At 44.8% G+C, this 17,294-nt stretch overlaps 1 protein-coding gene across 2 annotated transcripts in view; it reads left to right on the top strand.

Moving 5' to 3' along the window:
• Positions 1 to 17,294, top strand: part of ankfn1 (ankyrin repeat and fibronectin type III domain containing 1) — a 140,425-nt gene that overhangs the window by 79,624 nt on the left and 43,507 nt on the right. For both annotated transcript variants that reach the window (XM_038269697.1, XM_038269698.1), the window contains 2 exons: positions 14,125 to 14,320; positions 16,766 to 16,976. In XM_038269697.1, coding sequence (XP_038125625.1) covers positions 14,125 to 14,320; positions 16,766 to 16,976 — 407 coding nt within the window. The remainder of the gene's footprint in view (positions 1 to 14,124; positions 14,321 to 16,765; positions 16,977 to 17,294) is intronic.

Genomic DNA, 17,294 nt, shown 5'->3' with positions numbered 1-17,294 from the left:
CACTGGCTAAGAACAAAGAGCAACATTTCTTAGATAAATCTGTTCATGCATCACACGGCCTGTCAGATCTATTTATAACAGACACTGATTTCATTGCTGCTTAAAAGGTTTGAAGATTCTCTCAGACAACAGGTCAAAGTCAAGGTCTGAGTTCCTGGAGCACAATCTAACATCAAGTCTAAAGTGTTTGTATGAATTATGTACAATGTAGTGTAAATGAGAGAAGCTGCAGTGTGTTTTTGTGTCGATGAGTAGCATGTTTATGTGAGCTGCCACCACCGTGCTGACCTGCAGATAAACTGTGCTGTTATCTGAGCAGCTGCAGAAGGTTTCTGGTTCAGGGATGAAGGATGACTGCAGCCAGTACACACATCTGTGATCTACAGCTGCTTTTAAAGCTCCATCTCTGGATAATGACCATCAACTTCGTTGTTTACCTAAATTGTGCATCACAAGGAAATTTGACCGCGATTTAACCTGTTTAACTTTGAGAGTATTGGAGCGCCCAGGTTCCTGTTCAGGGAGGCAGGGGGACAGGTTGTGGGATTTGAACTTGCAGCCTTCATAGTGTTTTAACCACCAGGCCTCAAATCCCTTCTCTGCAAACTGAAGCTCCACACACGTTCGGCCCTTTTGTAACATTTCTGCTTTTTAAACTTTTTTCTGTTTCTGAGATTTTGCTGCAGAGTTAAGGGCTGGTTATCCTCCCGCAGCAGTGTGTCGCCGTTAGCTTGTCGCAGGTATGACGCAAATATTTTTGATTTATGCTCAATATTGTAGCGTGGTCTGCGCTGTTATTCTACGCCACAACGCAAGAGGGACAATCAGGAACTAGCTAGGATTGTTGGTATCGGTGTGTAGGTTTGACCAGCTTGTTCGCCGTATACAACCCCTCATCCAACGCCAGACGTGAGTGTTCCCCAAAGACTGGCTGTAGCCCCGGATGTTTTGGCTTCTTACAGAGCTACAAACTAGCGTCGTGCATTGTGTCTGGGATAGTGTCCGAGGTGTGCCAGGCGTCAGGACGGCACTACAGCCAGGTTGCTGAGTATAAACCAGGCTTTAGAGTAGAGCTGGAAATCTTTGCTGACCTCCTGGATGTGTCTCTAAAAAGCACACAGCTGTTGGTGCAGAAAATGGGTGGCTTCTTTTTGTACTGCCACTAGTTTCATATAGACGTGCCCAACTCCCTGTCTGGACCACAGAAGTGTAAAAAGAAATATATAAAATATTTTATTGAACATTTACTGAACAACGTAGGTTTTAAATTGAGTAGAGAGAGGCAAACTGGTTTGATGAAAAGATTAAATGAAATGAAAAGCCAGAAAAAGACAAACCTTTAACCCTGGGTGCTGAGTACGACTGCCTAACCCAGACGTGTTCCGTTGTAAATTATTACCATTATACCTTCTTCCCCAGATAACAAACACTGTCTCTTCCTGAACAGATGATTGCTGCTTATTCCAGAGGTAATTATGTCTGCATAGAGTTATTTGAACTGTTGAACATGGGACTTTAAAAGTAAAATTGGACCAAAGCATAAAACAGAAGCATTTGGTCCACAGAGCTGATAAAAAAAGTTGCTAGTCTCCTTCAGGTTGGAGGACAGTTCCTGCCATAGGTGGAGGATTTCAGGCATCTTGGGGTCCTGTTCATGAGTGAGGGGAGAATGGAGTAGGGGTTCGAGAGAAAGATCAGTGCAGCAGCTGCTATAATGCAGCAACTGCAAACCTGAACGAAAAGGCAAAGCCAGGTTTACTGGTTAGTCGTGTCTCTCTGCTGGTCTGGAGTGCCTCAGGCTTCCCCTGGCAGAGCTGGAGAAGGTGTCTGGGCAGAGGGATGTCAGGAAGTCTCTGGTGATGCTGTTGCCCCTGCGACCCAATCCTGGATAAGAGGAAGACTTGCACTTCATGGGTTCTTCAAACTCCTCCCAGGCTAGAGTTTAAACCACCGGGCCAGCGGAACCCAAGCCTACCAGGTCGGATAAGGGACTCCTTCTTCAGCTTGGCGGCATCCCTTACTGCAGGTGTCCACCACCGGCTTCGGGTGCCGTCAGGAAAGGCGCTGCAGACCTTTCCTGCGTGGCTGCTTTACCAATAGAGGCAGACATCATGGCCCACTCAGACTCCATGTCTCCAGCCTCCAATGGAATCTGGGAGAAGCTCTCCCAGAGGTGGGAGTTGAATACATCCCTGATCGACGGCTCAACCAGACATTCCCAGCAGACCCACACTACTTGCTTTGGCCTGACAACTCTGTCTGACTTCCTCCTCTTCCAGCACATCCAGCTCACCACCAGGTGGCGATTAGTGGACAACTCTGTCCTTCTATTCACCCAAGTGTCAAAGACATGCGTCCAGAGGCCAGAAGGCAAGACTACAAAGTCGATCATGGACCTCCGACCTCCGGTCACAAGTGCACTGATGGACAGCCTGATGGACAGCATGATTTTCATTATTGGCAATCTGTGACTTGTACAGAAGTCCAATAATAAAACACTATTGGGGTTCAGGGGTGTTCCTCCTAATCACACCCCTCCATTGTTTCCCACATGAGCGTTGAAGTCCTCGAGCAGAATGATGGAATTCCTATGGGGGCCGTTATCCAACACCGAAACCAGATACCTCCCCCTAACCCGAAGGTGCAGGGATCCTACCCTCTCATCCACTGGGGTTAACTCCAACATGTCCCTAAGCTTGGAGCAAACTATCAGTCCGACCCCCGCCCTCCATCTCTTCCCGCGGACCGCTTCACAGTAGAAGAGAGTCCAGCCTCTCTCAGGGAGTTGGGTTCCAGAGCACAGGCAATGTGACTTTTTCTAGCTGGTATCTCTCCACCTCCTGTACAAGCTCAGGCACCTTCCCTTCCAAGGTGACATTCCACATCCTAAAAGTTAGTTTAAGGGCCCTCAGATCACCTTCTTCTCTGCCTCTGACTGTCACCCAATCCTCTCTGCAGCGGTTATTCATGGTTCCCCCTGGAGGTGGTGGGCTCACTGGGGAGGGCCTTGTGTCAATCCTTTGGCCTGGACCCATCCAGATCCCATGAGGAAGAACCTCACCACCAGGCGCTCACCAATTCACCCCAACTCCAGGGTGGGGTCCCAGCTCTGCTGTATCGGGCAAGGTCACGTACCTCAGTTTCTTGATAAGGGCTTTTTAAACCGGTCTTTGTCTGACCATCACCCAAAAATCCAAAGTTTGTCTAAACCTCAGAGACTGAAACTGGCTTCGCGCTGCCAGTAGTTTAAAGTCTGTGTTATTGGTGTTATTAAAACAACTTGACGCTCTGCGATGCAGGACATTATCTCTGACGTCTTCTTCTTCTGTTGAAGGTCGATTACTTCCCCCTCAAACAGTCGCTGAGTGGCTCTGTCTCTCTCACACGCCCCCCGTCTGTTGATCGGACCGCTGGAGTGTGTAATTGCTGCTCTTGTTGCGCTGCTTTCTACCTGACGTGGCTGCGTTGTGAAGAGCGCCATCAGAGCTGCAGAGTGGAAGAAAACGCCTCTCTGTGTTAGGGCTGCAGGACAGGAAACACTGAAGTTCCTCTGAAGGTCGTTATAGTTGGCAACCGCTGGATGTCAGGGGAGGATGAGTCTTCCTTCTCCCTTTTCTCTCTTCAGATCTTGTGATTAAAGCTACGCTTTGCACACTTCAGGGTGTGTGGATGGATTATTAGCTGCTGCTGAACCTGAAGAGAGTCCTTCAGCTGTCGACTCACAGCTTCCCGCTAAAACAACTCATTAGAAAATGAAACATTCAGTGTTTCCCCAAAGTATTTAAAGGATGTAATAAAAATTTTGTTACACCACTCATCTGTTTCTATCTGAAAAAGCAGATACCGTTAAGGATCCATTTAGTCCGTGAGGCAGACACCCTGTCTACTTTTAAGGCTAGGCTTAAAACTTTCCTTTTTGATAAAGCTTCTAGTTAGAGTGGCTCAGGTTATCCTGAGCTATCTCTATAGTTCTGCTGCTATAGGCTTAGACTGCTGGAGGACATAGGGACCCCTTTTTCATCATTCTGCTTCATTCTATCTCTATTCTCCCACTCTGCAGAATCTGTTAGTTCAATCTCTAACGTTCTGCTCTCTCTGCTTTTTCTCATAGTAGCTTCATCTGGTCTGTTCCTGTTTGGCTGTGACTCCATCCTGGAGAGAAATATCAGCTGTGCTGCTGCCATCAACACCTTTGTTTCTAGATGTTGGAGCTTGGCCTGTTTTCCAGTGTAGTCCTGTTTCTCTGACTGTGACTAACTGGATGTGCTCTCTTCATCCTCTGACATGGGAGCTGGCTCGGAGCTCGTCTGCCTGGCTGTGTGTTTCCTGGACGGGGCCGCCTGTGGAGCTGGTTGACAGTTGCCTTTTGTATCTATGCTTTTTTTTCTATGTCTGCTTCTGTCTCCTTGAACCCCAGTGGGCCTCAGCAGATGGCCGCTCACACTGAGCCTGGTTCTGCTGGAGGTTTCTTCCTGTTCAAAGGGAGTTTTTCCTCTCCACTGTCGCTACAAGCATGCTTAGTGTGAGGGATTGCTGAAGAGTCAATGAGTCGATGCAATCAGCTGGTTTTCCTTAGATAGAAAACTTTGAATCAATCTGACTGGATGATCTGGTGAACTGGAAAGTGACCTGAGATGACATGATGTGAATTGGAACTATAGAAATAAACTGAATAGAATTGAATCCAGTGGATGGACATGGCACTTGTTCTACTTTTAACTGACAGATTTTCCGCTGCCGACGAAGTGATGCCGCTCAGTGGAGACGAACAGAACCCCCCCAATATCTGTCTCCTATAACTCATTGTTGATGTGACTCATTAATATTAAATAGATGCACCTTTTGGGCCAAACACTGATGTTGGTTTTCAGATTCGATAACATATTTCTATGTTGATCTCTTTGATGCATCCTCAGAATCTACTGGTCTTCAGAAAACCTCTCTGACCTGCAGGACGTTACTCAGGCTCATCCTGTGATCGTAACTAAAACCGCATTAAATGGAGAATTGGGACCAATAACGTTTGAACAAAGAAAAAGGTTTTCTTTCAAGCATTATTGATGCTGACCGATGATGAAGGACCGTCTAGGTTTAAGTTAATGATCACATTACTGATGTAATTCCAGCATTTAGCAAAACCATCAGAGGAAAAAGTGTTTATTGCTCATATTCAGTTTTTCTTTCCTTCCTGGTTTTTATCTGAGGCGTTTGTTAGGGAGACAGGTTCAGCCAACGGGTCTGTTTTATCCACCAGTACTGGTTTCAGTTCAACCAACCGGGTGGATCATCCTCACCAGGGGACTGTAGCGATCAGCCCGGCTGATGACGCTGCAGGTTGTAACAGGGTCTCAGAAGCATGTTCTCCACGGTGTGTTTAATAAAAGGGCTGTGCTTCGGTTTGACCAGGGCTGTGGTGCAGCTGTGGATGAATGTTGCTGGATCATCTGTTACCCCTTTCCCATTGACCCATAAACCCGTTTAAACCCAGGATCAATGGGCTTTTAGTGGCAGCTGACTGACTCGTGTCTACCCGGGTCAAACGACTCGGCAAGAAACCCGGCATGCTGTGGGAACACCAGAGCCAGGTTGACACGCCTAATTACGTGATACCATTGAACGCAACGTACGGACATCACACCGCGCCAGTCGCCTCTGATCTAACAAGCAGAATCAACTCTGTTTCCATTTGATAAACACGGAGCATCTCTGGTGAGATGGATTCAGGCAGATAATAAAGAGAAACAATAAAGCAGACTGACTACGCGCTGGCTTCCTTTCATGCTGCTCTCCATTGTTTACTTCCCTGATTTCTGTCACATTGATAACATCCTAAACACTAACCCAGCGTGATGGTGTCACCAGACATGCAGCTGCAGGGGACAGAGACCACACAGCGAGGAATCAAATGTTGTCCATCCATGTTTGAAAAAAAAACCCTAATTAATCCGTTAATTTCAGCGGGAAAGAGGATTTAGAAACAAACTACATGCAGGATGGGAGCAGGAGAGCATCATAGGGAGGTAGAAAAAACCTTCCTGTGAGCACCTCTGGTGTAGAAGCATTCATAGCTGAAATTTGTGTTGATCTATGAATGCACACCTGAAGAAACTAATCTCACAGGTGATTCAAATGATGATGATTCCAGCAGGAGGCAGCCATCTAATCTGACATCTTGATAAATGTTTCTAGAAGTGAAGAGACCTGCCCATTACTGTCAGACACATTTTAAATGTGCCTTTTTTATCCTCAGAAATGAGTCATATTTTGAATTTCTTCCCTCTCAGAAAATATTCCTTTGAAGGGAAGGGTTTATGGAGAAAGCCTCTTCTGTGATTTAGGTGCATCTGTATCTGCAATTAGACCAGTGGAACAATGTTTTTTTTAACAGATGAGGTTGAAGTAGAAATATTTGGGAAAAGAAATTTGGCTGAGTCTGCAGCTCCAGAAGCGAGCCCTCTTCAGTCACCGAGTGGATCATAAACTCAGAGTGGGATGTGGGTCTAACTGACCAGAAACTCAATCTTATACTCCATTTACACTTCCCTTTTGAAAGTGAGAACGGTTCAAGCACCGCAGTTGAGATAACTTTGAGTGTAAATGGAATACAGCTGAACTGGACTGTGCCAGACACAACCGAACCACGCTAACACGGTAATAGCTCAACAGTAGAGCTCGGCGCGGTTCATCTGTTGCTCGGTTACCTGATAACAAAGAGAGCATGAACACCAATAGCACCAATTCACATCATGGCATCTCAGGTCACTTTCCAGTTCACCAAATCATCCAGTCAGATTGATTCAAAGTTTTCTATCTAAGGAAAACCAGCTGATTGCATCGACTCATTGACTCTTCAGCAATCCCTCACACTAAGCATGCTTGTAGCGACAGTGGAGAGGAAAAACTCCCTTTGAACAGGAAGAAACCTCCAGCAGAACCAGGTTCAGTGTGAGCGGCCATCTGCTGAGGCCCACTGGGGTTCAAGGAGACAGAAGCAGACATAGAAAAAGAAGCATAGATACAAAAGGCAACTGTCAACCAGCTCCACAGGCGGCCCCGTCCAGGAAACACACAGCCAGGCAGACGAGCTCCGAGCCAGCTCCCATGTCAGAGGATGAAGAGAGCACATCCAGTTAGTCACCGAAACAGGACTACACTCGTTTCACGAGTTTTCCGGCGTGTCCGGCTTCGTAATTGACAGTTCTCTTCACCTATTCACAACATGAAACTGTCATGTTGGGGATTAATCTTCTAACCCACATGCAGAAACACTCAAGAGACAGGAAAAAGTTAAAAGGTTTATTGACAATGTTTTCTGAGAAATGTGAACGGGGTCTTGGTTCGTCAGGCTGGTCACGGGAGGGAAGCAACTAGAGGAGGACAGATCGGTTAGAGTGGATCCAGGAAACTTGCTGTTTAACGGCGGTTTGGGTTAATACCTGCTCAGGGGGTATTCTGACCGGCAGGCTGAGGGCTGAGGGCAGAGGCGGAGACGGAGGCTGAGGGCAGACAGGCAGGTTCCAGGCAGCGAGTTTTCTCCAGGAGTTGACTGATCACCAGATATGTCAGGATCTGAGAGGCAGAAGAACACAGAGTCAGAGAGGTTCTCAAAAAAATCAGGAAAACAGATCAGAGTAGCTGGCTCAGGTTTGCTGGTACCATTACTGGCAAACACTCTGGCAGGGAAGTGTCAGCCTCCTCCTCCTTAAGAAAGCCTCCAGATGAGCAGATGGGAAACAGGTGTGCAGAAGTCAGCTCAGCCCTCAGGAGGAAGATCTCAGGCTCCCTCTGGTGGAGAAAGGTTGACAAGCCTCCAGATCCCAACAGAAACTTCTTCTTAGCCTATTAACAATACATGGCATCAGAAGAGCGTGGCGCGAGCTGGGATGATGCAGAGACGGCTCTCATTGAAATTTGGGCAGGTACAATATCCAGGTTATGGGTGCCGCCATTTTTTTTTTTTTTTTGCATAATTCCTGCCTTGGGAGCTGTAATGTCATGGACCACTAATAGGAAGCTAGGAACAGTGCTAGCTTGATGTGTCGTAAGACTCTGCACGGTTAACTGATCCAAGCTCGGCCTAAACTCGGGTCGGTTTCAGAGGGTCGTGGAAATGGGGCATTGATCTACTCAGGCTAATCAACAGAGCAATGACCCCAAACACAGCTGCAGTCATCAGGAGGTTGGCTGAAAAGGTTCTGCAACCATCTAATAAACCTTAAGATGGTGGGACCTTTAGAGAACTTTATAGAAAACGTTGGTAACTGAAGCAATGCTGTGAGGAAGAGTGGGATAATATTCAGACCAACCAAACGAGTGCTGAGTCATTGCTGATAAGGGGTTTTAAAAGCTGTTGTGGTTTCTGGATTTTTGCTCAGTTTGTAGTTATGAGAAAAGCACAGAGTAAAACCATTAACATTTTTCTTTTTTTTATGTTTTTTCCTCTTTGAAGTGGAAGAAGATGTGCATCCTCTCCCTCATCAGTTCTTTAATATGTGAATCATTTCCACCTTATTATTACAAAACTGCTGGAAAACAGAAAAGCTGTTTGCCTGCAGGCCTATCAGAGCAGATTATTGGTTCATCAGGGGATTTTATTGCTGATCAATTTACCAGTGAACACTTGAAAATGAGCCATTAGCAGCTTTGCCACATAATCACCGTCACTAATGGGGTTTCGCTTCCAAGCAGATTCGCTCTAGAGCCATTAGGTGTAATGACTGTAACATCGACATGCCGCGCCAACCGTCGATCCCGACGTCCCGCTGGGACAAGTGCTCAACAATCAGGTGTAGCCTGAGAGTGTCGACACGCTGCAGGTGTGTGTCGTGCTACCGAGGCGCCGTTAGCAGCTGCTTCACACCTAAAGAATGCGAGGAGCTGTATGGAGACGGGCTTGTTTCATGCAGCACCACAGAACCAGCACTGCCCTACCAAACACTGGATTAATATCTGCTGTGAAACTGTTACTGTTGGGAAACAGTGATGAGAAAATGACTCAGAACCGTATCACTGCTTCTCCATTTACTCCTGTACTGAGTGTCAAACAAAATACAGAACCCAGGAACATCTTTCTGAACCATTTCAGAAGCACTTTAAAATGTAAATTATGCAAGGAGGGATTTTTTTAATAGCAGCTCAAAAACTAATTTCTTAAAGTCGTAGGGAAATCATATTTAAATGTCAAATCATTCAGGCTTAAACATTTATATAAATGTTCTCCTTATCAGAACATATTGTCCCAAAATTTAGAACATTTCTATAAAATAAAAATCCTCTCCTAAAATCTGTGTTTTTCCGTTATCTTCTGCAGGCCACTTAGTTCTACGTCAGCCTGAACACCTAAATTCGGCCAATCATATATCAATGGTCATCCGTCAATCAAATGTTTTCGGTCATAGCATCTTGATTCATATGTCGCAGCTAATATACGCAACGGTTGAAATCAGAATCCTTTCCTTTCCCATTGAGTTGCGTCCCAGTGTTCACGGGGATCGACGTCTGTGTCTTCGGCAGGCGTAGAGCTAACAGAACTGGCAGCGTTGCGAGGCAAGGGCTCAAACATGTACGGCTGGAAGCCTTCTACACCAAACCAAGCTTCTGCCGCCCTGGCGTCCTCTTCCACAACATCTTCGTCCCCGCTTTCCTCCTCTAAATAAAAAATGGATGACGGAGGAGACTCATCCACGACCTCCGACACTAAACTCTCCTCCTCTTGCATGTTTCCGCTGTCCATAGCGTTCCTTGACAGCGTCGTTTCTAAGTCACCAATTTAGTGCTACTTGGTCCCAATGGAATTTCCCATTGGGAACCTGCTACCACTAAGTTGCTAACTGGTTAGCAAGATGCTTCAGAGAAACCGGCCACAACCAAACTTGCTTGTGAACCTTCTGCCACAACAATCCACCCTCTTCATTTAGAATTCAGAAATGAAACGCTTGGAACGGCTGTTTCCCTACAACTTTAAAGGAAAAGTCCGGTCAGCAACGAATAATCAACGGATCATTATGTTTTTTCTAAAACTAATACGTTTGCGGTTATCTAATTAATTTAGTGTTAATCAGTAAAACAATAAAAACAATATTTTTCGTTGCGATCACTGAGTCTGGGAGCGGCCATTTTTGCCCAAATATAGTAACCCCTCCCTCCTGCCATCTTCCAGCAGTGACGTCACGGTGCGGTAAGCCTAGCGCCATTCTCCCCGCTTTCCAAGCTAAATCAATGGGAACTACTAGACACATCTGCAATCAACAACAATTATTGAAGATTTCCAGAGGACTTCACCATTGAAATTCACCAGAGCTATAGTGAAACTGACAATGCCCACGTGCATGGCAGCTGGATGCTGGAATACATCGGGTAAAAGTGAAACAAAGAGTTATTCCACCTTTCTGATTCCTGATCCTCCACGGACGGGTTGGTCGTTGGATCGCCAACTTGAAGAGGGAGGATTTGCCATCGAACTTCTGGCCAGAGAAAAAACCCGTAATATGTAGCCAACATTTGGAAGAAGAATGTTTTCAAGATGACTTGGATAATAGCGCGTTGTGACAAACACCAGATACAGCACTGGGACTTGATCAACAGCCGATACCGCACCGTGACAATGTCACTAACCAGTAGGTGGCAGTAGTGTTCTTTGACAAACATGGATGCCTCCAGTAAAGCACATTCACATGAAAATTACTCTGAATTAAAAACACTGATCATTTATTGAACAGGATGGAATCATTTCAGATTTAAAGAACTTTCAGAAGTTTGAATTCTGAATATGAGCGACTTTTCCTTTAAAAGCACACCATTTAAGTTTTGGCCACTAGGGGCGATAGACCTGTAACTGCCCGTATTTTGCTTCTACTTAATATAGAAAATAATAACAAAGATCTCTCACTGCATACTAGGAGCAAAGTGTTAACTAAGCAGTCTAATAATAAAGTTTTACATCCGGCTTCTTCTTTCAGCCTGCGCCAACGAACAAACTCCTTTCCAAGATGGACTCTTGTTTTTCCTCGCGTACGATCCCTTTCACATTTTCTCTTCTTAGCCTCCTCAGAAGGTTTCATTTTGTCCATAGAAATGCCAGCAGTGTCAGTTAAAAGGTCAGTGATGCTGACTGAGATGTTGGACTCCACCAGTGTAGAGCCCCAAAGCTGCCGGTGACTGAGAGCAGAAGCTGCAGCTTCTCAGGAGAGGGCAGGTCTTCCTGTCAGACCTTCAAAGGTCAGCACATTCACAGGGAGAAGCAACCGAACATCTGACCTTCATGGAGGTGAAAGAGCTGCAAACTCCAGCTGTAACTATGGGAGCTGTTGGTCTGACTCGTCATGATGCTGATGTTTCTCACAGTGAAGCAGCAAGAGTCCAAACATCAGAGTCCTGTCAGGGCTGCAGCTGAGCTCAGCAGGAAGTTCTCTGATAACATGGATGCTTCATGTAGAAGATCAGCTAGTGAGCTCTTGCTGTACTCTAGATGATGATAGTCAAACACGTCACAGCAATGCTTGGAGGGTTTTTAAAGGAAAAGTCTGCTCACGTGGGCATTGTCAGTTTCACTATAGCTCTGGTGAATTTCAATGGTGAAGTCCTCTGGAAATCTTCAATAATTGTTGTTGATTGCAGATGTGTCTAGTAGTTCCCATTGATTTAGCTTGTAAAGCGGGGAGAATGGCGCTAGGCTTACCGCACCGTGACGTCACTGCTGGAAGATGGCAGGAGGGAGGGGCTACTATATTTGGGCAAAGATGGCCGCTCCCAGACTCAGTGATCGTGACGAAAATGATTGTTTTTATTTGGTTAGTAATTAATGCTAAATTCATTAAATCACTGTGAATGTATTAGTTTTAGGTATAATTAATGATCCATTGATTATTCTTTGATGAGCAGATTTTTCCTTTAATCTTCTTCTATTCTGCTATAATCTGACCGATGCTGCTGTGATCTTTATACTCCAGTAAGGAAAGGTGATTCCTTCTGACTCCAGGGATCCTTTCCCAGCTGAACTATTTTTTTTTTTTATGTTCTCATGGTCAGGGTTGTTTTTAGCGCCATCTTAGATTTAGTTTTAGTCTTCAGGACGAAAACAATTATTAGTCTTCATCATATTTTAGTCATTACGATATGGGATAGTTTTAGTCGACTAAAACTTAAAAAGGTTTTAGTCAGTTTTAAGTTGCAAAAAAAGTGAACCTTTATAATTTGGAATAAGAACCAGATTCTTTCCCAGACTGACAGCTCTATCCTAGTTGCTACATTGGCTGGGTATAGAATGCTGATGTCTAGCTTATCATTGCTGTTGGACAGAAAACTTTGATTTAAAGAATTCAAATGAACTTTTATGAATTAATGCCCTACTTTATAAAAAAGTTTCTCACAAAAGCTGTGAAAATAGCAGATCTAGTTCAACAGATCCTATTGGTTAATATAGCAGACAGACAAGCTAACAAAATGTCCAATAAAGGAAGGATTTTAGACACTTCCTGATCTACTATGAATTATGCATTAAACACAGATCAATAAAATCTGCATTACTCCGAAAAAGCAAAGAAAAAAAACATTCTTCTTTCTACTTTGGTAATTTTAGATTTATTTCTGCGAATTTCCCCCTCGGTTCCTGCTGCTCAGGGGTCAAAGAAGATTTAAATTCACAGGGTTTGATATTAAAAAAATACTGAGAACCTCCATAACTGCCTTGTATTGTCATGGCAACCCAGACCTAAACTGAATGAATATGCTACTAAAATGTTAAAATATTTCAAGGAAACAGAGAAAATGTTTAAATGACAATACAAGGAAACATTTACATCATATTTAAAAAAATAGAAACGAGAACAATGAGAGAGAAATATTCAAAGATTTATTAACCTTTTCATCTGGAGCTTTATCCAAAAATAAACAAAATGCAATGAAATATTTTCTTTGGATATAATTTAGAGATTCTTTTTGGTAGAAATTAAAGAATGTTTAGCATCACCTATTGTGAGCTGGAAGAAATAAAATCTTGATAGTTAGACAAAGGGATTCTTTACGCTTGGCAGAGGATGATCAGCCACATCTAGTTTATTAAGTAGCGAGAGCAGGAAGAGCCGTACTGCTGAGAGCGAACCATCAGAGTAGAGCTTAAAGCGCAGACTGCACGGCAGATGGATGAAGTGACCAAACAGGACGGAGCAGCACAGCTGATACTGCTCAGCAGATTACAGCACAATGATGCATTTGAAACATCTGACCTGGGGATGGACCTTTGGGGGTGGATGCCCGGGCTGGTACTGGCTTATTTTTGGCAGCAGCTTCACGGGGCCTGGCCCCCCGGGGCTCGGTCGGGGCCCCTGCAGGGGACGCGTCGCCCCTGGGGCCTTGGGTTCCCGGGGCCCATTGACGGTTCTACTTTGGGGTGGCTGGCTGCTGGTGGAGCCCGCGGCCTCGTCCCTGCAATTCTTCTGGGCTTCGGCGTTGCGGTGGCTGGGGGGCTTCCTCGGGGCCGTCTCTTCTCCTCCCTCGGTGGGGGGAAGGATTTCCTGGGTTGGCTCCTCCTGGGCCCCTTTGCTCTTCGGGTCCCTATGGGCGTCTGGGGCTTTGGGTCTCCCGGTGCTCGCCTCTGTGCTCTGGAGGGGCGCGTCTTTGGCTCTTCACAACCACTATTGAGCATTTTCCCTTTGGAAAAACTTTACAGGCACAAGTGCACTCTCATAATCAACTACAGGTGCTTGGTTCCAGGTACTCAGAGATTCACTTCCACACAGAAAGCCCATATTCTGATCCTCAGGTAACACAGAGTACATGTCAGATTAAATAATACTACTTATACTTCAGCGATAGTATCTAGGTATTACTTTATTGTATCTCATATACCATGTCCGTGGTTGTTCTGTTCTTTTTACATCTCTTTGCAGGTGATGAAGCAGACTGAAAATGTACATTTTCTCCCTTTTATTTCCTCTTTCTTTAATCTTTTCTTCTCCTTTTTCCTGTTTTTTTGAGTCGTCATACTCTCGCCATCAAAGATCCATGTTTGCCTCATCAGTTTTCGTTATTGTCTTGAAATAATGAGTGTCAACGAAATTTCTTTGATGTGTTTGCTGGTTTAAAGGCCTGCAGACCTCTAACTCTTCATCATGCTCCCATCCACAGACACCTCCCAGCCGTTATGACCCAACAGATGCAGAACCTGCAGCTGTCTCAGACCAGAAAGTGTCCCGGTGGGCCAGCCTCACCCAGCGCTGCCAAGCGCCTCTACAGGAACTTATCCGAAAAGCTGCGAGGAAGCACCTCCTCCTTTGAAGATGCCTACTTCTTTGGAAAAACGGACCGTCTGCGAAAAGCCTCGGTGAGTTCAGCAGAGACGGCGTGGTGGGGGTGGGGGGGGGTGCCGAGGAACACAGGTGAGTGACCACGATCGTCTGATAGGAGATGATTATCTGAGTCACCTACCTGGTTAAAATGTGCAGTCCATCCTCTCCAAGGAAGACAGGATTTAGCCTCCCCAATGCACCAACCTCAGTGAGCAGGCAGGAATCCAATCCAGGTTATGGATACAGATCAGGCAGGAACAGTTCTGGAATCCAGGAGTCCACAAGCCGGTGTAGGTACCAGATTGACTCGGGCTGCCAGATTGACTCGGGGGCCTGCGCCTTTTGATGACGTCACAATACATAATTGTTTTAACGTTTGCACATATTGTGACGTCATCAAAAGGCGCAGGCCCCCGAGTCAATCTGGCAGCCCGAGTCAATCTGGTACCTACACCGGTCAGTGGTTCCGATCCATGCAGGAACAGACAGATCCAGGGTTCCAGGAATCCACAGAGTGTGGAGGCAGCTATAGTGGTTGAGGGACAGAAACAAGACATGGTACCAGGATAACTGCAGAACTTTAAATTTTCTCCGCCTAGGAGCCAGGATTACGGCATTTTAAACTAGCTGAGATTATTACCTGAGATTATTACCTGAGATTATTATCGGAGATTATTATCTTCTTAGAAATTAAATAACTGATGATGAGAAATAAAGCAGATATGATATAGAATAGAAGCACAAGATCTATATCCAGCGATTCAGCAAAGATCCTGCTACATGGCTGTACATCTTATTTTGGCCTTTGACCAATTAGAGGAGCCCTTGAATTATTGATTTCCTATTGTAAATTAAGTTGGGGAAAAACGGTTAACAAGTCAATTAAATGGTAAAAAGCTAACATAAAAGTTAAAAAAGTAAATTTAAAAGTTTGTAAGCCTCGTTAGCGATTATTTTTTATTTATTTGTATCAGCATTAATGCCTCTAAGTTTATGTTGTACCAAAAAAAAAGATTTGTTTGTTTTTCACGAATTTCTTATGGGAGCACTTTTTTTATTTTTCTTAATATATTCGGGAGAGTTGGCGTTTCTTATTACATTGACATTAATTTTTGTGATCAAAATATCCATATTTTTTAAATGTTAGAAAGGTAATAAGGTATTGTCCAGGATTCCAATAACACTATTGGCTTGAAATTTTGATTTTCAAAGTATTTCACTGAGTGTCCTATAAAGGGTTAATAATCTAATTATTCACCTGAAGTTACACAGTTAAATAAAATATTTTTTTCAAAGCAGCCTCTTAGTTTGATCTGATTCCTTTAAATCAAACTTCTCCTTCAGGTTTTTGGACAAAACATCAAACTTTTTATAAAATCATGCCTGATAATCAATTTATTAATTTGATGTGTTGTTTATTTCAATTAAATTCAGTTTATTTAAATAGCGCCAATTAACGTCACGCATCACATTTAATCAATAAAGTGAAAAGAATTATGTTTCCATAATTGATGATTTTTATAAATGATCGTTTAGGTAAAGTCCTTCCAGTTCAGTGGAACATTAAATCGGCTGATTTGAAAGTTTGACCTCTGAGCTGGTGGGGCGGCGCTGATGCTGCAGGAAACTGCAGGTCTGCTCGGCTCTCAGAGCCATGGATCAATAACTGTGTTGTTTGCTGCTTCAATAATCCTGTTAACAGTGATGTCTGCGGATCGTCAGCCCTAATCTATTACAGCTCTAACTGGATCTCTGAGCCGTGGCCTCAGGATGCTCATGTCTTAGACCTACAGTTGGTTCTGGTACCAATAGACGGTCCATCTGTGATGCAGCTTTTCTTTTCTTTCTGAGCCTCCATCATCACGTCATTCCTGTTGCCCTGCGAAAACATTTGGTCAGTCACACTCATCAAGCGAGATGGGTCATGCTGCAAGTCTGCAAACGTGTGTGTGTGTGTTGGGGGGGGTGTTGAAAGCCTTCCAGTTCTCTCTGCAAGCCTACTGACATTTACAGACCAGCCACAACAGTAGACATGAAAGGAAGATGCAGACGGATGAGGAGGCTGATCAATACGCAGCGCTTCATGCTCCAAACTGACATTTAAAACTCTCACAGTTCAGACTCTTAATGTCCAACACCTTCATCCTGAAGGAGGATGACGGTCCCAGACCTTTGGCAGCAGTCAGGAACATCTGCAGCAGATGTTTTCCATTAAGGCCATTTTAATGTTGAATCGACTGATGCAGGTATTCCAACATGATCCAGCTGTGCGTTTCCTCCTGACTTTCTAAATCTGATGTTGGATTTTCTTAGATTTTTTTTAAGGTTTTAAAGTTTTACGGAGAACAAAGTCTTTAATTTCGATTCAGACTGAGCGATTCACATATCTTCAGAGAATCAGTTCACAGCATGCCGCTGTGCATGCTGTGCAGCTTAAATTCCTGTACAGCTTTAAACGGAAACCATATTTCTCCTTTCAGACCATGCAGGGCAGCGACTGCATCTTTGAGGCTGTGGAGCAGCAGGATCTGGATACTGTGCAGATTCTCCTCTACCAGTTTACCGCTGAGGAACTGGACCTGAACACACCCAACAGCCAAGGCCTGACTCCCCTCGATATCGCCATCATGACCAACAACACACCCATCGCTAAGCTGCTGCTGAAGGCCGGTGGAAAGGAGAGTCCTCACTGTGAGTAGCCAACCTGCAACTGGTCTCTAGTTGGACCTTCAGCTGGTCTCGGATCAGACTCTAGTTGGACCTTCAGCTGGTCTCAGATCAGACTCTAGTTGGACCTTCAGCTGGTCTCAGATCAGACTCTATTTGGACCTTCAGCTGGTCTAAGATCAGACTCCAGTTGGACCTTCAGCTGGTCTAGGATCAGACTCTAGTTGGGCCTTCAGCTGGTCTCGGATCAGACTCTAGTTGGACCTTCAGCTGGTCTCGGATCAGACTCTAGTTGGACCTTCAGCTGGTCTCAGATCAGACTCTAGTTGGACCTTCAGCTGG

This window comes from Cyprinodon tularosa, unplaced genomic scaffold, assembly GCF_016077235.1.
Source record: "Cyprinodon tularosa strain WSP-4 unplaced genomic scaffold, ASM1607723v1 ctg736, whole genome shotgun sequence".
NCBI classification, from domain to species: Eukaryota; Metazoa; Chordata; class Actinopteri; order Cyprinodontiformes; family Cyprinodontidae; genus Cyprinodon; species Cyprinodon tularosa.
The sequence above is the reverse complement of the archived record's forward strand: the minus strand, read 5'-3'. Positions and strand labels throughout refer to the sequence as shown.